The sequence below is a fragment of the Dermacentor variabilis genome, chromosome 10 (genome assembly GCF_050947875.1).
Source record: "Dermacentor variabilis isolate Ectoservices chromosome 10, ASM5094787v1, whole genome shotgun sequence".
Classification (NCBI taxonomy): domain Eukaryota; kingdom Metazoa; phylum Arthropoda; class Arachnida; order Ixodida; family Ixodidae; genus Dermacentor; species Dermacentor variabilis.
Window position 1 is genome coordinate 69,247,936 of NC_134577.1, and position 25,581 is coordinate 69,273,516.

The 25,581-nt window shown below is 48.6% G+C and overlaps 1 protein-coding gene across 1 annotated transcript; it reads right to left on the reverse strand.

Annotated features, from left to right (window-relative positions):
* Nucleotides 1-341: 341 nt before the first annotated feature.
* LOC142559609 (uncharacterized) lies at nt 342-25,581 on the reverse strand. The gene is made up of 7 exons (XM_075671186.1): nt 25,500-25,581; nt 20,963-21,025; nt 17,872-17,938; nt 16,357-16,514; nt 13,340-13,553; nt 10,973-11,077; nt 342-588 (listed from the first exon to the last, which is right to left on the reverse strand). Exons 1-7 carry the CDS (start codon nt 25,511-25,513, stop codon nt 361-363), a joined length of 849 nt encoding a protein of 282 aa, XP_075527301.1. The 5' UTR covers nt 25,514-25,581; the 3' UTR covers nt 342-360.

Sequence of the window (25,581 nt, forward strand, 5' to 3'; positions counted from 1 at the left end):
TATCAATTATGCTAGAGCGGTGCAACCTTTGCCAGAATATAAAGGTACAAGGTAGAACGCCAACATTGCAATGGCCGTCTCGAAACAGGCCGGGAATGAGCGTTTCGCAACCTCCAATTATTTGCTGCTAACCAGCACAGTTAGAAGCTTCCCTGCCAACCATTGCTTGCACTCCCTAGCCCCTTCATTGCTCAATACCCAAGCGTAGTCGATCCCTTTATTTGAGAAAACCGCCAAGAACGCGTGCATCCGTTTTTTCGAGCGCTTTAGGTATACAGTAACGGATCTGCCACAAAACGAATGGTATAGTATGAAAAAAGACCCAGCTAGTGCTATCCACCTATGTTCCTCTTGTCTTTATTAGCGAAAATTCTTGCTATGTATCAACTTATTTGTTTCCTTCAGGAGTAAGTCCTGCTGGCCATTGCAAACTTTTGTCCTCTTGCAGTAGTCCTTCGTATCGAGGGCTTCCCACTTCTTGCCCCGTGTCGCTCTCTCACCATCGCTGGCGCCGTCGCAGTGCACGTCGTCACTCGGGGCGAGCCAGGACACCAGGGGCCCCTTGGTGAATATTCCACTGGCCGTTGGCTGCAATCCGAAAAAGGGGTATCGTTGTTCGTGAAACGCTGCGGAAAGACCGACCGACCGACCGACCGACCGACCGACCGACCGACCGACCGACCGACCGACCGACCGACCGACCGACCGACCGACCGACCGACCGACCGACCGACCGACCGACCGACCGACCGACCGACCGACCGACCGACCGACCGACCGACCGACCGACCGACCGACCGACCGACCGACCGACCGACCGACCGACCGACCGACCGACCGACCGACCGACCGACCGACCGACCGACCGACCGACCGACCGACCGACCGACCGACCGACCGACCGACCGACCGACCGACCGACCGACCGACCGACCGACCGACCGACCGACCGACCGACCGACCGACCGACCGACCGACCGACCGACCGACCGACCGACCGACCGACCGACCGACCGACCGACCGACCGACCGACCGACCGACCGACCGACCGACCGACCGACCGACCGACCGACCGACCGACCGACCGACCGACCGACCGACCGACCGACCGACCGACCGACCGACCGACCGACCGACCGACCGACCGACCGACCGACCGACCGACCGACCGACCGACCGACCGACCGACCGACCGACCGACCGACCGACCGACCGACCGACCGACCGACCGACCGACCGACCGACCGACCGACCGACCGACCGACCGACCGACCGACCGACCGACCGACCGACCGACCGACCGACCGACCGACCGACCGACCGACCGACCGACCGACCGACCGACCGACCGACCGACCGACCGACCGACCGACCGACCGACCGACCGACCGACCGACCGACCGACCGACCGACCGACCGACCGACCGACCGACCGACCGACCGACCGACCGACCGACCGACCGACCGACCGACCGACCGACCGACCGACCGACCGACCGACCGACCGACCGACCGACCGACCGACCGACCGACCGACCGACCGACCGACCGACCGACCGACCGACCGACCGACCGACCGACCGACCGACCGACCGACCGACCGACCGACCGACCGACCGACCGACCGACCGACCGACCGACCGACCGACCGACCGACCGACCGACCGACCGACCGACCGACCGACCGACCGACCGACCGACCGACCGACCGACCGACCGACCGACCGACCGACCGACCGACCGACCGACCGACCGACCGACCTGATTGATTGATTGATTCAACTGGCCTTAACCACACAACTGTGTGATGCCTACACACAGTGATAGGCAAATGTACCCAGCGGCAAGTGCGTTTGTTACTTGCGTTTTGAAAGTTATGTATAATCACGCTTGTCGTCCTGCCGCCTGCCCTGAGTGCTTAAACTTCAGGATACTGAACACTTAACGGGACAGTAATGAAAGCCCGAAACAAGTTCAGACAAAATGCGGAGCATATAATAACTATATTTTGGTTAGTTTGACGATAGAGCGGTTCATTTAAATAAGGGGGGAAGTGAAGGTCAGTTTCTGTGACCAGAGCGATGTTGCATCACTGTGCCTTTAGAGAGTTCGAATTAATATTTTTTTCACTTGGGCTTTTGTGAGGCTGAATAAATGCTTTCTTAACGTGCTAAGTTCATTCCATTCATGCCTATAATAAACGAGCCTAAATACCCGCAGCGACGCTCACGTCGAACCTCCTTCGTCGTTCTCCTCTCTTTCTGCCTCGTTTCACCGGCAGGGGCGCGCTTAATCCAGACTGGCGTTTAAGACTCGCATAGACTTGCCCGGCGTGGTACGTTCGTCGGGGGCTTCCGTGCATCGAATGTTTCTTTTTCTTTTTTACTGCTGCTTTCTTTTAATGTGATTCGCGTAGAGAAAGGGGGCAAGTGAACTGATTTGCAGCCTTGCGGACGTTGGGTGTTTTTTGGGCTGCCCTCGCTGTGGTGCGATTCCTGTCAGGAGTGAACCCAGCGAACTTTGGCGTGCATCGGGTGTTCGGTTACTGTACTGTTGGTGTTGTGGAGTAATGGACGTTTCGGGCGTCTAGATGACCCTTGAAACTGCATTGCTCGCACTCCTGCGTCCGCGACTTGCACGTGTGCGAGCAAACTCAAAAAGTGGCTGCTATTTCGCTCCACGAAATTCCCGCGCGAACACGTACGGTGGCTGATAGTTATCTCGGGTGGCAACAGTGTACTTCGAATTCGACGTCACGCTATTCAATTGTGTGCAGTTGTCCTTTTTTGCTGCCTTCAGACTTCGAAAAGGGTGCCGTGCCACGTGTTTACCCATGGCCTCCTATGCTCAGAGCGTATATCGTCTCGTCGTTACCGAATGAAGTGTACTGTCAGACGGCATCATTGACAGAGAGGCCACCACTTCTTTCACCACGTTTTTAAGAACAATATTTTAATTTTTTACCGTGTTCTTTCACCCGGTTTCGTAATCGGTGGTTGGCGGTTGAATTTTCACCGCCAATAGAAAAGGGCACATATCCCTCGCAGGCTCTCGAGTGTTCCTCACCAACAGTAAATACACAGGATTAGGAAAACAGTCGATATGTAACGTAATTCTCGCACACTTGCGAGTTCTTTATATGGAATTTTCAACTGTAAAATAAGGTTTTTCGTCAATACTGAGTGAGCTAGACATTGTGGAATTATGCTGCGAAGATACTCAATGGGCGTCAATGCGGTACTAGATTTGGCGGTCGTAGCTGTAGGGAGGAACTTGACTCTTCGTAGGGACTTAGGCAAGCAGGGTTTATTTACATATTAACATTTTGAACAAGTGATACATTTACACAGTCTATGCGTGACTCCTGAATGTAGCCCGCAAGACGAACATACAGCATACGAGCACACAGCTCACGAGTACATTTTGAGCACAGAGCACGACGACGAGCACCCTCTAGCAGCCGACAATCGCTGCTTATAAGCACTTGGTCCCCCCTTGATTCCAAGGGGACGGAAACGTTCGTCCAGTCATTGTAAACACGCCGCCTCTCCCCGGGACGGGTTACACACACACACACACACACACACAAGTGCAATGGTCCGCAGCCGACGTCACAGGGGCTTCGTAGAAATCGGAGCCGTCGCGGGTAGCGCGTCCGAGTAGCACATTGTCTTGCGTCTTGGTCGGCGCGTGGGAAGGAGCCTTCGTCGGCGTTCCCGCGGCAACTCCCTCACTCATAGCAGAACAAGGCGGCGTTGTCGTGTTGCGCCCAAAGCCTGCTTCGTCGAACTCCTTCAGTCACAACGGCGACGAGGCTAGAGTGTAACGGTGGCGCTTTCAGCACAAAGCCTGCTTCGTCGAACTCGGAGCTGACCCGGGTAGCGCGCCCGGGTAGCACATTGTCTGGTGTCTCGAAAAGCGCATGGGGAGGTTCCGCGAATTACCTCCCCTCGAGAACTCTCCTGAGCTGACCCCTCGCCGCGTGGCTGCCGGTTATCCGCACTTCAGAGAAGTGCGGATAACCGGCAGCCACGCGGTTATCCCGGTTGTACCCCGGTTGTATCCCAGGGGTCCCAGTTGGATCGGAACACGTGCAGCGGGCTAAAATAGCTGCAGGCTTATCCTAACAGCGGATGTAGAAACTAGCATCGTTGAAGACATCGTCGTGCGCATAAATGCGAGTAGGCGGGCGTCTGCGCAGCCACTGTTGCGGGAAAGCTGTGGGACAGCTGCTGGTACAGATGCTCCGGTGGAACGGTCGAAAAAAAGATTCGCCCATTCATTCAAGCGTGGCCTATAGCGCGTGCGTCATTGCATACGTCACGTAGCAGCCATCTGGCTGACTAAAAACGTGGCCTATAGAGCGCGCGTCATTGCATACGTCCCGTAGCAGCCATCTGCATGACTAAAGGCGTGGCCTATAGTGCGTGCGTCATTGCATACGTCGCGTAGCAGCCATCACGCTGACTAAAAGCGTGGCCTACAGAGCGTGCGTCATTGCATACTTCACTTAGCAGACATCTGGCTTACTGAAAGCGTGGCCTATAGTACGCGCGTCATTGCATACGTCACGTAGCAGCCATCTAGCTGACTAAAAGCGTGGCCTACACAGCGTGCGTCATTGCATACGTCACGTAGGAGCCATCTGGCTGACTAAAAGCGTGGCCTATACGCCTCGCGCACCGCCTATAGAGGCGCCACTGAAAGCCACCTAGCGGACGCTTCCAATAGTACACGCGGGAGCAGTAGCAGACGACAACCCTTTGCAGCAAGGATGGCGGAATTTCGCGGCTGCAATTTCTCCTTTGTTCGGGTGCCAGGCTGCTGCTTCCGCTGTGACAGCTGTAGAGAAGATGCTGCCCTCTGTGCGAGCGGGTAGGAACACGATGTTACCGGTGTTTGGGACAACATGGTCCACATACATGCAAGGTGTGTCCCGCAGACAAACGCCATGAACCCCATTTACATGACGTGGAGCTCATGTTCACTAGCCGATAAATTTTGTTGAGTGATGCGATCTCTCGATGTTTTTTTTTTATTCTACCCTTGCCGCAATGTTGCTTCTGTACCTGAATAATAAGCACCCGTCGTTAGTGCAGACTTATGTCAAACAAATCCGCACGGTGCAGTCTCTCCATATGCTGTTGTGATTTTTCTGCCGATGAATACATGTGACATCGCTGAATAAGTGCAGTCGAAGTCGCCTCAAGAAGAGTAATTGCCAATTTACTTATGGAAATGCGTACACTAGCCAACGAAGTCACCAAACACACGGGTTAATAAAAGCGCGTGTTAGTGCTGTACTGCCGATGCAATTCTGCTGCATACGTCGATGAACTACCGCTCCCGCTGCAGTTCGTGCAATTTTAAATTCCCCAAGGGAGCTGCTTGGAAACGTACAAAGCTGAAGACTAACTTTTCAGTACTTTTTTATATTACTAGAGAAAGGTGCCACATGATATATTTAAAGGCAGAGCAGCGCCAGTCAAAGTATATGAGCGCTCGCGGCAAGGCCCGGTTTAGTCGTCTGCAGCGTAAGTATATAAAAGAATTCAGTTGAGTACAAAACTCACATGCAAGAAGGGACTACGTTGTGAAAGAAACAAATCACTCGGCGTGTTTAAGTTTGCTCAGGCAGCATCGAGGTGGGATGACTTCCCAAACGGGACGCGAACTTTTCGGCGAGAAATGGAACACGAATACCATATGCAGGAGCTATTAGCAATTCTCGCCCTCAACTACCTATTTTCTAAACACATTTCCAAAAACGCAAACAATATCTAAGATGCCCTCGAGCGAAAAGAATAAAGCTGTTAAAGAAGCACTTCCTTGGTATCATTCCGATAAGACACAGCGTGATTTATACCCTTTACAAGCAAGGCAGGATGAAAACTTCGCAGCTCAAAAGAATCGACAGGAGTTATGCATGGAGCAACTAGCAACAGTTAAACATGTGCAAAGCCACGCATAAAATAGATGTAAAAACATGAAGTGCGCGACAGCTGGTGCGAGGATTTACCGCACCACATGAGACCAACCATTTGAGTTCTTGCAAACTTAAGTAGCTTTAACGTACAACGCAATGCGCTCGTGTAGTCGTGCTGCCTAGCTAGCGCAACGCGGTAAAGAAGCGGAAAACAATATAAGCGGCAAACAGCATTCCGAACTTTAGCGAAATGCCCTTAAACCTCATGCTGCACTGCAGACAAACTTCGTCGCTCACGCGTCTAACTATGATCGACGGGAAAAAAACACCGACGGGACAAAGGAAAGGATGAGAACAAGAAATTTCCCTTCGAAGCGACGATCCATTTTTACAACCGTTGCTCCCGCTGATGAGGCTTTGCCGGGAATGATTAGAACCGTGTCCCCGACATGTTTTCACCGGTATTTGAGCCCCCACCCTACAACAATTCTTCTTCGACATTCCCTGAAGTTTTGGCCACCCCACACGTGCGAAAGGTGTTGCCTATCTTGCTCTGAAAACGTGATTAAGGCAGAGAAGCACGATCAACGACACAAAAACTATGGAACGCGCCAGGCTCCTCTCCCGCGTGTTTTGCGCAAGGCCGCCACCAGTGGCGCGTCCGTCGGCGTGCACGGCGCCTATAGAGCGTGCGTCATTGCATACGTCAGGTAGGAGCCATCTGGATGACTAAAAGTGTGGGCTATAGTGCGTGCGTCATTGCATACGTCACGTAGCAGCCATCTGGCTGACTAAAGGCGTGGCCTATAGTGCGTGCGTCCTTGGGCACGAGACTACAAAGCCAAGGGGGAGGAGGTGGCGCTATTTCATGAGGGTGTAAAATTTTTCTTATTGCGATAGCAATTATATGGGCACTTCAGGCGCATTTCTGCCGTCGACGTCGCCGAGAGGTACCGTATGAGTCAAAGCGTGTGAGGGTGAGCGGGTGAGCGTGGTTCAATCTCGCGTGTGCGAGCGAGGAATGCGCCCCAAATAAAGCCCCTTAAACTTCGTAAAGCAGTGACACTCTCCTCCTCCGCCTACACACCTCCTCATTTCTCCTCTCTTTCGCGCTCCCTCCTCGACCGTGGCGGCTCCTACACTGCTCGCGCGTAGCAACGGCGCCAACATGCGCTCCTCGCCACTCCGTAGACGCTTCTCGAGCAAAAATGGCGGTGATCCACGGCGCGAGGGCCCACGTGATGCTATTAGGCCAATAGCGACCCGACGTCGGCCTTGGCCAGAGCGCGCGAGGAGGAGGCAGCATTCTTCAAAGCGTGGCACTACTTTACGAAGTTTAAGGGGTTTTAGCCCCAGATATGCGCTTTCTCCTGCGACGCGAGAGGCAGAGAGGTGAGGCGAGGGAGGAGGGGCGTTCTCCTCCGGCGGCTGCTACAGTGTCTCGATGTCTTCCTGGCCCACCTCTCCGTACAGAGCAGAGACAACCGCGGCGCCTTCTACGGCGTTAGCCATGCGAATTGAAGAAGCCGTAGTAGACGCCTTTGGCGGACGCCATAGGAATGCGTTGCCGGCGCTCTTGTGTCTTGGAAGCGGTCTCCGACTTGGCTAAAGCACGCGACCGCGAGGGCCTCATCTTCAAAGCCATATGCAATGTTTGCAGAGTGCGCGTAGTGCCGGTAGCTTTGTATACGCTCTGCTTTCGACGTTTCGTACGCGTTGAAGCGACGGAGGCACGGAGGTCAGTCGGCTCACCGCTACTGCCGCGATTCCTGATCCAGCGTTTTCACAGGCAGTTTCCGCTGTCATCGAGCGATGTGTGTCCATGTTTACCTGTGTGCGCCTGACACCATGCTGGTTAATTTAGTTAAAACATGTTGATGGGCTAGTTGGTTTGAATCCATCATAGAATGTGTAAGCACGACCGAACAAGGACACACAAAGACAGCGCTGTCTCAGTGTGTGTTGCTTTCAGCGTCCTCGTTGAGTAACCCTTACACATTCTATCATTGTTAATTTAGTTAGTGAGCGAATGTTCACAAGTTTATATGGCCGATAAATCTACTATCCTTACTTCGCACACCTATCTACTAATTTGTTATCGCAATAGGTGCTTCGCCTTTCAGGTGGAGCTGCGAATTTTTTCATCCGGCAGGTTTTTCGAGTGAATAGATAGGTGCTTACCAGGTATTCCCTTCTGCCTAAGTAGCTACTACGTGCTTTCTCAGAGGGTGGCGGAACCCCCCCACTCCCCCATCGCAGATGAGGATGTGGTGATTTTAGTTGTTAACTTCAAACTCTAATGCATAACTCCACCAAAAGGGGCTGGCGGTTGGATTCGTTTCGAGCCGCTCACGAAACGCTAAGTTGACGTTCGCGGAACTCAGTTTCGGAAGCTTCCGTGAAGAGTTATCACGTTGAGCACACATGAGGGGATATCTAGCAAAGCTAGGCTAGTAATTAAATTAAGCACACAAGTTATTCAACGCACAAGAAGTGTGCTGAAATTAGATTTTGGACGCACAGAAGCAATTGGCACCTTGACGCGACATACCGATCCCGGATATGACGTCGGCGGAATGCATAGCTGCGTGGAAGCGACAAGGTAGACATACCTCGTCGCGATGCTTCCATAGAAGCGCATAGGTTTAAAACATGGCCGTTCCGCGGCGGTTCCTGGAGCTCAGCGCCATCTGTGTGATGATGGCGCTAGCGAGCACTTCCGGCGTAAGCGAACGTAACGTGAAACTCTGTCCGTTCGAAAACAGACGTGACGCCATTTTGTTCTAAGTTGAACAAAATTTGCTTCAGTGGCCTGCTATTGGAGCTGCATATTAAAATGCCCCTCCATTCGACTTTATAGACGTTTCGCGCTTTAAACACGGGAAGCGATGTAGCAAGGATTCAGCCGTACGATGGTGTCGATATCGCACCCCTGCACAGCGCATACTTTCTTTGGAGGGCGACGAAAGCTTTGGGTGTATAGCGCTGGTGCCGTTGTCGGATGCCAAGCCTGTTGGAAGCCAAGGCGGCTTCGGCCAGCGCAGCCTATGGGGGAACTGCGAGAGTAAACATTCCTCCGGCGGTGGTAACTTACTACTTTTGACTGCAGAGGATACGAGCGATGAAATTACCTGGGCCATCAAATTCAGACGACCGTCGACGAGCCAAAAAAAAGCACGACGTCTGAGGGTATTGTAACAGGTGACTTTTACGAGAGGCCTTTCTGCACACTTCAAGAGCTGCATTGCATTGGATCGCAAGTGATAGCGGCGTCATCCCCCCATATTATGATGGGCGCTGAAAAAAAAAGAACATTTAATTAAGGAACAAGAAGAATGGAGCTATCTTTTCTTCTCTCGCCAGGCGGATGTATAAATGTTCAGACATGCTCTTTTCTTTGAATTATTCAAAGTGTCTCATTTTAACTCAAAAACGCCCTTATTTTTCTTTCCCAATGTTTGTTCCCTCCTCACATAGTCGGGCTTCAACCGCTGCTCCAATGACCACCCTTGCTGATCTCGGTGGCAATTCTTTCTGAACACCCCTCCTGGCCCCGAAGCCTCGCCACCTATTTGGATCGACCTTGGAAGCGATCTTCTGCTTCCGAAATACATTGTCACTAACTTGGTATACACCGCTGTATCGTCACGCACGACGAAAGACACCAGTGAGATACGTTTCGCGTACCGCGAGATGACATGACAAAAACAAATTGCACTGCGCTTAAGCTCCGCCTTTAAGAGGGGAACGCGAAAGCGTTCAAAGACCCCGTATACTGCTTTTCATGCTTCCAGGCAACTGCAGCTTATGTAACCGTTACGTTTACCGGAAAACGCTGGCTGCGAAAGCTACGCACGAAAGCGGGCTTTCTGGTAGAAACGCGGCCTCTTGCGTGGGTCGATCTCCTGTTATTGTTTCGCACATTTAATATTTCAGTCCGAGAAGAGCTAACGTAAAGGACATTCGCTGCCTATGTCTTTTTTTTTTCTTTCAATACATTTGTTTGCGTGCTGTCGTTCTCAAAATTCCGAGGAACAACCTTGTGAAGAATGAAAGACAAGGTATGAACAACTTTGGTGGTAGAGAAGTAGTTGGGTATACGTGATCTGGAATTCGGATAGATGTACTTTTGCCGAAGTGACCTCGGACCCGGGACGGGCTCCTTAACGCTGTCGCGTCAATACTGAATGATGTGTGAACGCAGCCGTACACCACTGAATGTTGCATCTTCTCCTTGTATGAGCAAAAAAGTGAAACAAAAGGTATGGCACCAGCAAACGAGCAGTCTTCGCTAGACAAACATTTCGTAGCAAGTTCAAGCTAACAAGGCTTAGCAATGTGCCTGAGCTCCGTTTGGTAGCATTTGTTGGTGCTGAAATATAGAAAAGCCTTCCAACTGACATCAAAGAGTAACACGGCCGTGTCACAATGCATAGGACATACGTTCTCTAGAAGATAGCTCTCTAATTTAAAAATGTTTTTCATGCTTGTTATGACAATATAGATGTTTATTAACGTAGATTAGGGTGAATGAATGTAGATCAAGGGGAATTGAAACAAATTAAGGTAGATTAAAGTGGATTAAGGTAGATTAGGGTGGATTACCATGGATTAAGGTAAGTAGAAATTAGATCACGGTGGATCAATGGAGGGCTTTAGTGTAAGGCGATAACTTAGAGAAGAAGTTATGCTTTCGCATTCAAATCACGTAATGATACTCAAGTGAGCGTTAACTTTCTCACTCTCTCGCTGAGGATATACGGATCAAGAATGTTCGAAAAGCGAAGTGCTCGAATACAAGCGAGCACGCACACTAAAAAAAAATATGCTACGCTTGAATATATATGGCATTGAGTGCCTTTCCCTTTTCTTACTCCTGGAAGTCGCTAATAAGAAACGTGGAGAATTAAAGAAACTCCAAGGTGGTGGCATAGAAATTGCTTTTCATTTGCACAGTGTGTGCGAAGAAACGCGTTCCTGTATCGCAAATTTTTTTTTTTTACTCTGTTACGGGTGCGCTTCTCTAGAAGGCAACCACGACAAACCTGAATGTCGGGACCCTTCTCTGGGCTAGAGGGCAGTGCCGGATGGATCCTATGCTCAGACCGCACGCAGAACGAGGCGTTGCGTTCGGAGATGCAGCCCAATACCTGCGCAGAAAAGTGCGGTGTTAATATGCTTCACATACTCAAAGAAAATAAGCAAAAGACAGCGAAGGTTAGGCGAGCTCCCACAGCCTTCGGAAAGACCCTTTGGCTCGAGCGCGGCACCAAAAGCTGTTGCGTTCGAACCGAACCACGTGACGCACGCATTTACCAGCTGTTGCTGCGTTCGTGCGTGCTCAAAGTGGTCCGACTATGTCGATCCCGATCACTGTTCGTGGTGTGTCACGAAGTGCAACGAAACATTTAAGTTCTGGGCGTTTCGCGTGTTAAGACTACGAGACTATTGTGAGGCAGGCCGTAAGTGGTAAACACCGGGTTCGTCTTGACCACATGGAGTTCTTTCACCATCGAGTTTATTTCGACCGCATGGAGGTCTTCCCAAAGACGACGTCGATGTGGCACAGGGCTATCTTGGCAGCCGCAACAAACATTCGTGATCAGTTGCTGAAACGTAGCTTGGGTTCAACCCAGACCGGATCACGCGCATTTGAAACGGCGCGGACACATAATTTGCCAGCCACAGGAATCTTCAACCTCGAAAAATGAAGCAGCGTGTCACGGGCACTACTGTTTGCACTTTGTCTCGAAAACATTTATCACCCTACTTTAACGGAGCGGTCGACGTTCCATATGAAATATAAGGCACGCGGCGTTTCACAGTTGTGACATTTTAACTTTTTTGGGGGGTTACAATAACCACAAATACGCAGGTCTACATTCCAGTGAAATAATCACTCTTATCGAGAGCAGTGTTCCGCATGCTTGTGCCTAATGGACAGTTTTGGCGGAGCGTCCGCGTGCAGCCCAAACCACCTAGAAAAAACATTTCTTTCTATGTGGCTTTGGTGCAGCTCCATTCAGACCAGCGTGTCCCAACAATTCCCAGGCGCCTACTCGGCTCAAGGCTAGTGAGAGCATTAATGCGCGTGGGCCCAACGCTCGTAGCGGCAGCGGCACGTAGAAAGCTGCGCGTGTTGTGCAGCGAAACCGTGCGTTGTGCTTGGTCTGTCGGTTGACTTACAGCCAAGCCGAGAGGGCGTCGTCGGCGTTTTGGTGGACACGCTTGTGAAAAAAAAAAATCCCAGATGTCCTTAGGTATCGCCCAAGGGACGCGAAGGCGAAAGCCTTGCAAAGCCTGCTGCAATTTACCTTGATCCACCTTAATTCTCATTAATCCACCTGAGTCCTCCTTAATACAACTTAATCGATCTTAATCAACCCTAATCCCTTTTATTCCCCTGCCATCCACCGTAATCACCTTAATCTACCTTAATCCAATCACTAATCGATCAGTAATTAACTTTGCTCACCGATAATCATCTCTCATACACGGCTGGACGTGTTCTCGTTCACTTCCGGCCTTCCTTAGGTCACGTGTTATTTTCTGTACCTCACAACGCAACCTTGAAACATAGAGATCTAAGGAATCCGCCTCAAAAATTTGTCGTGTGTCAACGTGATTAAACGCAGTTTGTCGAGCGAAAGCACGGTTTTGCTTGTTTTTCGAAAGGCCACAGACGCTGCTCGGCGCCGTCTGAAACCACGGCATCTATACAACTGCACCGCAAGACAACACACAGACGCTGTTCGGCGGGGCAGCAGCAGCGAGCAAATTGAGCTTCGTGCTGCGTCTCGCTTCAACGCGAACCAATCGTCGAAAGCACAGCGCATACGAAGCTACCGGCTCTCGACGCACTTTGTACACATCGCACATCGCTTTGAAGTTGACGCCCACAACCGCGCACTTTAACCACATCGCAGCTGGCTTTCAAGATATGGGCGCCCACGCGGCGTACGCAGCAGCCGCCGGCAGTGGCAGGCTAAGTCCCGGTTTGACCTTGACTGAGCTTGAAGGTCAGATTTACGGAACCAGGCGTTTTCTGGGTTACTACCTGCAGTAGTAGCGCTGTCGCTCTAATAACCTAAACTAACGCAGTTCATGTAGCCATCGGTGCGCCCGAAGTCTGAGTGGAGCGGCACGTAAGCAAAGCTCCACGAAAACTGGCGAATGCTCGGAGCGATGTTCGACACACCTGAAATAGGAACCATGTTTAAACATGTGGAACGATAGGCGTTCCATGTATCTTGCGAGTTTAGGTGGACCGTCATTGCAGACTAAGGGGAAAATATTAGCGAAATTTGTTTTCCCTCACTGCGGGAACCTAAACGTGACGAGCATAACATACGTACGTGCGTCCGTGTTTTGCACAAGGCTACCTTTCAGCGCCTTTACGTGTAGCCCGTTACCTGAATCAGAGCCCACATTCCAGGAATCCCGCCGCCGCTGCCAGCCTGCAAGAGGAGGAGTCGCTGCTGGTCGTTCTTGAGGAACACCGGGACCATGGACGTCCTGGGCTGCTGGCCGCCTCGCAGCCTATTCGGCGCGCCAGCTTCCGCTGCGAACGCGCTCATGTAGTTATTCATGATGAGGCCTGGCACCGACGCCTTCTTGCTTCCGAACCTGCGTGCGCGATAAGGCCTGCGTCTTACCGCGTCGTACACTGTACGCTTCGCTGCACACTTTCAAAGTGGCAGGTTGGAAGCTCGAATATTCTTACTCCCCCCCCCCTCCCGTATTCTAAGAAACGATCCTTGACTCGAAGCTCTCTTCCTTAGCTCCGCCGAATGCGATGACTGCGCCACCTCCCTGGTGGTGAAGGCGATACACTTCCCAAGAATTGCCGTGGGCGAACCGCAGTGACTATTTCTGTCGAGAAGTGGCGCTGCTATCTACTTTCGTCGATGTGCCTTTTCCCTTCTTTTTGTGTGCAGTGTTTCTTCTTTATTTTTTTCTCAGTCACTTGGCTTGGCTATTGACTTCGTGACGGCCCTATTCAAAGGAAATAGCCGCATCGGCATCAGCAAAGTTGAGTCGAGGTGGAGTGCAGGAGCGTTCTGGAATACGGAGGCTAGTCCCACTCGATTTGGGTTCCAGATGCAAACGGTAACGTTTCGCAAATATTTTGTGCTTACTTAAATTGAAACGTGTCTGACATGAAATCACAATACATAACGAACTGCGTTCCACATATGTGAATTGTTTACGCATAAAACGCACTTAAATATAAACAGCTGTAGCTGTTTTAGTAATGTTGTCGCTCTTATGTGGAACTATGCGCGTTATTTGTAACGTTATTCTACCCATCTGTAACACGAACCAAGTTGAAACACAACTAAAGCTTGCATGTGCGCCTTGTTTATGTACGTAGGACAATGTGCGACATATTTAAGATTCCCAGGTGTCCTTAGCGATCGCCTAAGAGACGCGAGGGCGAAAGCCTAGTAACGCCTACAGTAATTAATCTTAATCCACATTAATCATCCTTAATCCCCCTTGATACTCCTCAATCCGCCCCAATCCACCTTAATCCAATCACTGATCGATCATGACTTAATTTTGCTAATGATTAATCATCTCTCATACGCCGCTGAACATGCTTTGGTTCGCTTCTGATCCCGTGATATGTTCTGTACCTCACAAAGCGACCTTGAAACAGAGATTTAAGACTTTCTTCACAATTATGTTTCCAATTACAGGTTGTGAAACAGTCTTCTAAACAACATAGCTCGAAATATTACTGGTGAACTTAAAAAAAAAGCACAGGTCAAATAATATACAGAACAGCGTTCCTTGTGTTTCGTGATTTGGTGTGGAACGCCTTTCCATTTGAATAAAGAAAAAACAATATTTGCAAAATGCTTTCTACTTATTCGTAGAAAACAGCAAATTTCAGCACGACTGCAAATTTCTAAAGAGATCTTCAATTGTTTAAATGTTGCGGTAAATCAGGCACTTCGAAAAACTAAAGAGAGAAGCGCCACCATGGCAGCGCATCCAAAATTGATATTCGAGTAGTTCCAACTGCATAAGCCAGAGGATTGATTGAGGACTAAATCAATATTATATAACCCAGTTGTCATCAAATATGTGCGTTTCAAGAGCGGCGCATGAGCAGTGGCACCCACCGGGTGACTTAAGTCGGCACGAGAGAGGGTCGTCGAAGAGCACCACAACCCCAGTGTTACATTCTCAGTGACCCAAAAGTTGGTCCCGCGGTCGGTTTTGAACCCCGATCCTGCAGCACAGCAGCGTGCTGCTCGACCCACTTGACCACGGTCTATCGCGTGACTCAAGTTGACGGGAAAAGAAGTTGGGCGTTTAGACATACCGAAAATTGGGTGAAGTTTCCTAACAATGCTAATAGCAATAGACATGTATCTTCACGAGAACAAGCATAGTTCCACAACGAGTCTGAATTATGCAGAAAAAAGAAACGATGGGGCGCGATTCTTTCGTTCCAAAGACGCGTGTCAGAATGCGTAGAATTAAGCCATACCTGGAATTCGTTCTCTGTTTTTTTTTTTTACAGGAAATGTTTAGCGAAAGCTCTGCTACTGAATTGCGATTATTTTGCGACAAAGCGAGCAGTTTTACCTGAAAGCAGGTTTATTTGCAAGATTTATTCTCGCCTTCCCCCCTTTCGTTCCAAGATTTCCCCCAGGCTCTTACATGCATAGGCAAGAATGCTCAAGCATTTCGCCTTCCAAACGTTCACCCGCGCTCTCTCGATTAGCCGGCGCCGAGACTATGTCAGCTGACGTCAGCGCGGCGAGGCGGTCGCGCACTTTGAACCCCCTCCTACTCAGTGACGTAGGAGGTGAAGGGAACGCTCTAAAAGCGATATGCGCATGCGCGAACTAACGCATCGCTTTGAACAAACAACCAGCGCGCCAACCGTTGCCTCACAGTAAACAAACAAACAAACAAAGCTACGATTACTAACCGACGTAGGACTTACGATCATCAGAGTACACCTTGTACGATTCCCCACACCTTCCATGGAACCCTATGTTACAGCTCGCAATACATTTCTGCTATTAGTGTTCCCGATGCGCGAAACAGTTAAGGAAGCTAGCACATTTCCTCTCGATCAGATTGATGGTTTTATATATTAACTCTGATGTGTACGTTGTACAATCGCTGATAAATGCGCTGCGTGTGAAATTTTCGTGGTGTTTTGTTTCCTGCAGACCGTAGGGTTCGTGATGCGCACAAGTCATGATGATGAATGTTTATATTTATAAGAGAGGCTTCTTTTTTTTTAAGCGATAACGGTAAGCTTCCTGCTCTTCTGACAAGGATAATACAGGTGTTGATTATTCACCAGAGTACTGCCTCCTAACTAGGCATGTTTATTCACCACGTTGAGAAAGTTTTGCAGCCCATGTTTCTGTGACATTTCGGTTATTCGTTCAGAACTTACGGTTCGTTGATGCCGGATATGATGGTGACGGCTTTGAAATCCTTCGTTATGGACAGGTGGACGCCGCCGTAGTCTTCGACGACCGCATGAGTAGATTGGGTGGCGTTTTTTCCAGCGTTAATGCTGCTCCTTATTTCTTCCACCAGTTCCGGAAAGCCCTGCAAGTGCGCATTTGTTGATGTTTGTTTCAGAAGAAGAAGAGAAGAAAAGATCCGAGGACACCTAAACACTTACGAGTTATTAATACGAAAGCATCAACGTGCAATTGTGAACGCTGCTGAGCGGTGCTTCGAGTTTCGCGCGGCGAGTAATGTTTGCGTTAATGCTTGATCTGCTCACCGCGTATTCGGAAGAGTTGACGGCGACGGTGGATTTCGCCGCCTGTCTCTTCGCTCGTTTCGCTGCGTTCTTGCGCGCTTCTTAACTTCGCCTGCGGCGCAATTGCGTGGACGGCCACGTTCCGCTATTGCCGAGGCAGCGGACGCCGACGATGTAGATGTTCCAGACTCGCACAGCGGTATACGTGCTGCCCGAGCCAGCGACGAGCGCAAGCTAGCGTACCACCGCCCGAGGCGAGCGGAGAAGAAGCAACGCCCCAACACCAACCGCACGGAGACCATTCGAACCCTAGAAAACCGAATACAAGCTAACCCTTACACACGGAAAGTCATCGCGACGTACGGCAGGAGAACCTGCTTGCTTGCTTTGTGAGGTGTAGGAGAGGTCGACCAGCCCGCGCGAGAGGGACGAAACTGAAAGTGCACCTAGAAGTACCGAGACTATACATACAACCGGAAGACCAAGGAATGACACCAAGGACATTCCCACCTAATCCACAACAGCGGCCCAGAGCCGTCCTCTTTCTTGAAGATACAGGCTGTATTGACTGATTCGTTCATTTGCTCCCGCAGTCGGCGCTTCTCAGCGGCATCCGTAGCGCCGAGTAGCCGTGTTGGGAAGCCTACAGAGTGAGCGAGCATTCGCTGGGCAAGCTCAGACGGCTCTTTAGTAAAGCACCCGCCGCAGCGGCGGGAGGCACACGAAAGGTGTCGCCGTGTACCAGCCGGTACGGGCGCGCTCGTGAGCAGGTGCTCGGCCAATATGGGACACCTCAACGCTTGCAGAGGACACCCGCCGGATGGAACATTGTGGGCACTTCATCATCAGACATCTTTCTTGAAAGTTGTTTGAGCTTCTGTTTGCCTCGGTTGGACAGCAAGCCTAGAGGTCTGTGCAAACCTCTTCCAAGCGACGCAGCCGCGGAGAGCCCGAACGCCTGGCCGGGAAGACGCGTGCAACTCTTCTTGTGAGACTTATGCGAGTGTCCCGGCGCTGTGGATCGAACCACGCACCTCCTGCGGCCGAGCCGAGCGTCCTACTAATTGGGGCAGCGTCCCAGTGGGCAACGTGTGTCGTAAGAATGGGAGGCCGAGCTACACTTTTGAAAAGTCAACGAGAAAGGACAGGCCTAAGTTCTTTGCGACAAGCTTAAAGTCGACAACGCCAGTCTCTTACTTTGTTGGCTGCTGCTCCGCCCAGCTCCGGTAACTTTGCAAGCACGCTGCCCAGTTCGTCCTGCGCACTGCAGAAAAAAAAAGAGTACGATGAGCCGAACTACGGAAGGCCCCAGTATTCAATCACAAGCTATAACCATGCACAGTGACATTGTCGTGTCTCTTTCTCTCTCATTATATATATATATAAGGGTAGTGAGTGGTCCTGCTGGCTAACGCACCCAGAGTTAACTCTAGCACGATTAACAGATTAACAAATACGCAACTAAGTGGACGGGAAAACGGCGCCGCAGTAGCTCGATTCCTAGGATCACAACACTGCTGTACAGGAGACTACGCAGTTTATTTTTTAGTTATTCTCTTTTTCAATGTTATATACAGCATCCAAACATGCATCGCCACGTCAGGAGGGAGGCTAAAGGCTGTATATGCCTGACGAAGCCTATCCTCCTCGTGGTGACAAACAGTGCATTTTAGACAACAAGCTTTCTTCTAAATGAATATTAAAAGTGCACAAAAAAGAACATACACAATTATGTACAGTATATAAATGTTTCGAGATAGTACTTTTCGAAATTACATCTGTGAAAAGAAACAGGGAAGAGAGCACACAAAAATCAATAAATAAGTAAACCACCGTTATCTAGCAATGTTGTAAATAATCTGCCACGTTAAGACTACAGTAGGTATAAGTTGTGTGTTATGACCTCAGTAAGAGATCCAGAACTCTTTTTTTGTAAAGTATTTTACTTGGGAACCCGTGTATTAGCGTCTCGATATCTTTGTTGTCATTTAAAAACGTCATAAAGGTATGTTCAAAGGTCTGAAGCCCATAGTTAGTTCTAACCTCAGCAGTTTTGCGAGAGACATCGGAGTTCATAAACAGGATCAGGCCGTGCAACTGAACAAAAGTTAAGGTCAGGTTTGCTGTGGATCAAGCAATGAGCCTCTATTGACTCTCGAAGTGTTATTAACTTATATATGTTAAGAAGGCCCAGTGGTCGCCAGTAATCTCGTGTACTCGAATTGAAGGCAACATTAACGATTGCTCAAATTGGTGTTTTTTTTTGTAAGATAAAGGAGAAGTTTAGGTTTGTAGACGTTGTTCTAGTCCAGACAAACAAGCAGTAGTGGAGAAGTTACTGGATATAGATAAAATATAGTTGTTTTTTCTTTGGTACGCGTAATCGAAAGGCATGAATTCGTCTTCCACCAGCCGACCAGCTGTTCACTTTCTACTTACCTTATAATTTCTACATTTAAATAAAATAAGCAAGTAATTACCCAGTATTATTTTTGTTCGCTTATCTATTGACTTCATGTAGTCATTACGAAAAGACAGACTTCTTGGCGCCCTTTCTCCTTGCCACACACACACACACACACGCACGAACGCACCCACACACACACATGTCTTCGCATTACGCATGTGACGCTCTTACCAATTAAGTAACCGTGGCGCCGTTTGCCCATCCACTTTCTGGGGTATTTACGCCTATGTTTATCCTTTCTTACCGTATATATATATATATATATATATATATATATATATATATATATATATATATATATATATATATATATATATATATATATATGGAAACAAAGGGAAAACAATGATAGCAAAGGGGAAGAGAAATGCGGTCATTACGAAACAAAGAACACTACGCGGATATGGTTACGAGATGCTCCGTGGTACGTGGTAAAGTTTAGTGGTTCGAAGACTCACATTTGTAAATGCACTTGTTTTATTGAACTCACAGGTACAATCAGCAATGGATGGCAGCCAAAGGTCTATGGGATGCCTCTCATTGGGCGATCACGGGAAGACTACAAATGAAGCCGCATACGGTGATATGGGCTGGACAAGTTTAGAAGTAAGGGAAGGGAGAAGTGAAAATGATTATGGAGAACGGCTGAGGATAATAAAAGAAGGCAAATGTGTCGCGAGAATGTTCAAATATTTGTACGGGAACAATATGGACTCGCAGTGTTGGGAAAGAACTAGGAAGCTTACAGTCAAGTATGCGACCGGTATAGTAGGCAACATGGCATGCAAAGAACATCATACGCAAAGTCAGAGGGGCTGAGACAGTCTCACGGGAGGCGGCAATGAAGAAGAAACCTACTATGAGCAACTACATCAAATCAAAAAACAAAATCATGAAAGAAATAATTTATAACTCAAAGGGAAGCACTTCACTTTTCGAAACGAGATCAGGATGCCCTTGAAAGCGAGGTACGCCACGGAAGTTGGAGTATGTGCTTGCTGTGGTAACGCTAGGGGAACAATGGAACGTGTTTTATTAGAATGTGAACATATTACCCAGCTGTCATTTTAGGCTCGGCTGGCCCTCTTGAATGGTCTCAGGGATAACAGGGGCAAAGTAAACGTGTCCGCAAGTGAGACTAGTAAAACGCGATTGGAGGCTTGGTGGCAGAAAAGTTGGGAGACCACAAACATCGGAGGTGTACAAAATCAAGGTTCTCAATAACTGTTCTGAAAGTATGATGCTGGAAATGTATGGTATGAAAAAAAGAAGCATAGGTACGAGATTTGGCCAATCAGGAAAGAGAGTATGGTGGCGCAAAGCATCACCCCGTTTGAAAGGTCGCGCTCATAGCACCCATCCATCCAGTTACCTCGTTATGGGAAGTTAAGTTCAGGCCTTAACAATACTTTGAGCTATGCTCGCAGTGGTTTGCTATTGCGAAGCTTACTAGCAACTGCTGTGCAAAGGTCTTGAAAGCTTGCCGGTAGAGGTGATATGAGGCGTAAACATTTGACTCCGACGATGCGATCTTATCACATTAAAATTATGGACACCCTTAAGGGCATTAGTTTGTCCCAAGGCTATCATCCTCACTCGTGGGACCATAAAAATTTTATTGTGCACGAAAACTCTCTCAAACTACATCTTTGACGAGAGTAACCGTAATTGAAAACGCTATAGTAATTCTAGTCATAATCGGCCAGAACTTCAGAGCAATAGTCTCTGAACTTTATTGTAGTCTTCACATTGCCTGCCGTAGCTATAACAACGTTTGCTTGCCCCGAATAGTCGCAAAAAAGTGTAAAGAAAACGTCATACCTCTTGATCAATTCTTTATCCTCCGAAGTCATATCCATATTTGGCTTAATGTCTTGTGAGCGTCTGCAGTACAGAAAAGAACTTATCAGAATAAGTCTCAAAGGTGGACTAAAAGATGGTAAGAAGAAGCCTTATTTATTCTCGGGCCCAACTCCAATTTTCTGCTCGGCAACAATAAGGTTATTATTATTATTAATAGTATAATTGACTTGTGACTAAGCGAATATTATTTAGGCACTTCATTTATTTATTCATGTGTGTACGAATCGAATATTACCCAATTCAATAAGGTCTTCAGATCGAATCGTCACTGTTGCCAAAGAGTAGCAGTTTTGGAATAGTTTGGCAACATTTCAAATCACCAACTATGCATTATAAAGCATCAAACTGAATTTAAAAAAAGAAAGACAGCTGCGATAACTTTCATCTAGGCTGCCGCAGTAGATATAAAACATGAGAAGGCAAGTGGTCGAGCACACAACGTCGCCCACGGAGCCCGGTTTCATGGCTACACAGCCACCAATGACAATCGCCGATGGTTCCAGAGTTTACGAATTGACCTCCCATTCGCTCCGATTGCTCTATTTATGGCTTCATAAACAATGCTTGGCGTGGTGGCGTGGTGCAGAGTCACAACACCCGGGCCTCTTATCTGAAGGTCGTAGGCTCGAATCCTTGTCTAGCCCACTACATTTTTCAGGCTTGGAGTAGAGCCTGACACCGACAAAATAAAAGATACCGAGGACTAGCGGAGCTGTGCTAGTCCAGGTGATGCCAAATTAAGAGTGCCCGCTAAACTTCAGCAAAGAGACTCCCTCACCAGAACAGTCATAAGCCTCCCAGGTGAAGTATTTTGCCGCTACCTCTCTGGTGACTCTAGCAATTAAACCGTGGCCCTACGTCGCCAGCATCAGCGGAGCATCTGACCGAGGCGGCGGTCAGACCTCGGATGCGGGAGAGGGTGCTAACAATCTCTGGATCTGGAAAGGCCGCGACTGAAAACTGAACCTGGCAACGCTTAAAAAGCGAATCCAATAGAGTAAGGCTAGCCTAGCGGGGCCTTTTGACGAATTATCGGGCCCTGCCTGGGATAATACTGGTCTTTGTAAGGTTAAAGGAGCTGGTCACGCTCATACAGTGCTGACTAACCACAACGTCCTCTTCTACAGATGTCGCACAGGTAAGAGTGAATACGGGGTAGCATTCCTCCTTCATAAGTACACAGCGGGCAACATTGACGAACTCCGCAGCAATAATGAGAGGGTAGCATTCATTGTAACAAAGCTCAGTAGGAGATTGCAATTAAAGTCAGTAACAAGCCTAGGCCTTCAGTAATGATGATGCCGGAATAGATCAGTTTAATGAAGCTCTTGAATTAGCAACGAGAGTATAATACAATTCACGGGCGACTTCATTGCAAAAGTGAGGGAAAATCAGTCTGGCGAACAAGCAATCGGCAACGCCGGAATTAATTCTGGGAACAGCAGAGGCGAGCTGCAGGTAGAATTCGCGGAAAAAAAACTAGACCCCAAATAGCGAATACGTTACTCAAGAAGAGCAGTGGTAGGAAGCGCACCTGGAAAAGCGCTTGTGGGAAAACAAGAAATGAACAAGATTTTATACTCTCGGCTGATCTCAGCTTAGTGCAGGATGCAGAAGTGTTAGGTAGGGCAAAAGGCAGCGATCATAGGTCAGTGAGGTTTAGGATTTCTCTCAATTTGAAGCGAGAAAGAACAAGATTACTATAAGAAGAATAGGCCAAGCTAGACGCAGCGAGGGTAAAAGAAGACGTATTCAGGCTAGTGCTCGTAAACAAATATCCAGCTTTACTACAAGAAGACAAAGATAACAGAGAGGTAAAAATGAACCTGTAACTAGGCCGATTTAAGAAGCAGCAATTGAATTTGGACGTATGGCACCAAGTCGACCGGTAGGTAAACTCCCCCAAGGGGACAATGAACATAATAAAGAAATGACAAAATATGAAAGTGTTTCACTTGAGAGAGAAGGTAGAATTCACTGAATGGTCAAAGCTCGTAAACAAAAACAAAGCATATTCGAAATTATAAGGTCGGAAAGATTGAGGAAGCAGTAAAAAATGGACGCATCGGACCAGGCAAGGCGTATTCACTGAAAGATAAGCAGGGTAATATGATCAGCAATTTCGATGATATAGTAAAAGCAGCGGTATAATTCTATAGGGACCTGTGAAGTACCAGGGCCGTCACGCTACCTTCAGTCGAAGTAATGATGAACAGGATACAGAGGCTCCTTCTACAACTAGCGATTAGGTTAGCAGGGCCTCGCAAGACATGACCCGGGGAAAACTGGCACGAGCAGATGGAATAACAGTAGAGTTATTCCAAAATCAACGATAAAAATGTACTTAAAAACGTTGCGACCCTTTATGCGCAATATCTCACGACTTCAAGTGTACCAGAGAGCTGGAACAATACCAACTTTACACTTACCCATAAAAAGGGAGACGTTGAATAATTATAGGCCCACTAACTTGTTTTCAATATAGCATCAAACATTCGCCAAGACAATTTCCAATGCAATAAGGGTAGGTTTTTACTTCAATCAGCCAAGAGAACAAGCTGGCTTCAAGCCGGGATATACTACAATAGATCATGTTCATCTCACTAAATCACGCAGCTGAGAAGTCTGCGGAGTACAATCAACCTCTCGTATGACTTTTATGGATATGAAAAGGCTTTAATTCACTGGATTGCCAACAGTCATGGAAGCATTGCGTAACCAAGGAGTACAGTTGGCATACGGGTTTTTTTTCCAAAATATCTGTAAAAATTTCACAGCTAACTTGTTTCTCCACATAAGAAGTAGAAAGAAAGGGCCCAGGTAAGGAGGCGCAATCTTACTAATGGTATTCACTGCGTGCTTAGTCGAAGCAATCCAGCTATCACACTGGGAAGAGTTAGGATTAAGTCCCTATAATCCAATCTCCACCACCTACTGTAATTCACCATAATCCAGTCTAACCTACCCTAATCCACCCTAGTCCACCGTAATACACTTTAATCCGTCCTAGTCCGCCCTAATCCATCTCAATCCTCCTTAATGCACCTTAATCCACCCTAACCGACTTTAGCCCATGCTAATCCACTCTAATATACTTTAATCTAATCGTTAATTATAAATTAGCTTTGCTAATCAATGATAATCTCTTTTACACGGCTGGACATGCTTTCGTTTGCTTCTGGCCTTCCTTGGGTCACATGATAGTTCCCGGTACCTCACAACGCGACCTTGCAACATAGAGGTCTAAGGCCGTCGCCTTGATAAAGTGGCAAACTGCCAAAAGGAAATAAACGAAAAATGTAGGCTGGCTAAGACGAGGTATGCTTATTTCGCGAGAGTAAACTTACTGTGAGGAACTGATCTCACTTGTCCATTCGCGAAAAACTGGTGCGACTACGCAACAACCGTGGCCTTGCTGATATTGACTGCGTTCCAAATTCCAATGCTCGCTGTAGATCTGACGACGCCGGCGAAAGAGAGAGCTTCGCGAAGACAGCATCGACGTCAAAGGCATCGCACGCGCTATTTTGCTGGCCAAGCAAGTAGGCGGTTGAGCAGAAGGCTCGGAAACTCACGGGGAACTTTGTCCACCCGCCGGAAAGCGAAACAAAATTTTGTTACGTGCTTCGTGTAAGCTACGTAGGTTCACACACGAAAAGTGTTAGAACACAGCTATGAAACCTGTTTTTCTTAGCTTTTTCTTGTCCCTCGACGCAAAGTGACCCCTAGACGCAGAGCCGTCCTGCATACGGTTTAGGACGCCTCGCGTTGAGCGGGTTAGTTGTCAAATTAGTGTCGTGTCCCACGTTGGCTAGTGTTGGATCAAACCCACAGTATTATGCAAAACAGTCTACACTTGCATTAGGATGACGCAACGAGCTATAGAAAGAAGAATGATGGGTGTAACGTTAAGAGATAAGAAAAGAGCAGATTGGGTGAGGAAACAAACGCGAGTTATTGACATCTTAGTTGAAATTAAGAAAAAGAAATGGATTGGGGGCAGGACATGAAATTGGAGGGAAGATTGCAGATGGTCATAAAGGGTTACGGACTGGATTCCAAGGGAAGGGAAACATAGCAGGGGGCGACAGAAAGTTAGGTGGGCGGATGAGATTAAGATGTTTGCAGGGACAACACGGCCCCAATTAGCACATGATCAGGGTAGTTGGAGAAGTATGGGAGAGGCCTTTGCCCTGCAGTGGTCGTAACCAGGCTGATGATGATGATGACTTTGGACGGCAACAGTTGTCATTATGCAAACGAAAAGAAAAAGTACATTTGACAATTTCGAGCGGGACAATCGGATAACGAAGGCTACTCGATTCGTATTCGTCATTACGAATGTTCGCACCTCTTCAATTGTGAGACACCCGTAGCGAAACGTCACAACTCTCAGAAATTTGAATGCTAACTATCGAGTGAATTGGCCGGAAGATTTACGCTGTGCGCGTTGCCCCTGCTTGAGCCAAAGTGTGTACTTTTGGGGGGTACTTACTCGAGCACTCGCATCGGGATCGCTTCGAGGAGCAGCACACCGCTGGAAGGGAACGGCGGGGCGTAAAGCGTGGCGGGGCCAA

What these genes read in the sequence shown, in the direction of transcription:
- LOC142559609 (XM_075671186.1), bottom strand. An exon ending in GATAAAGAATTGATCAAGAG is followed by an intron (nt 17,939 to 20,962) that starts GTATGACGTTTT and finishes TTTTTTCTGCAG; the next exon opens with TGCGCAGGACGAACTGGGCA. An exon ending in AGAAGGGTCCCGACATTCAG is followed by an intron (nt 589 to 10,972) that starts GTTTGTCGTGGT and finishes TTCGGATTGCAG; the next exon opens with CCAACGGCCAGTGGAATATT.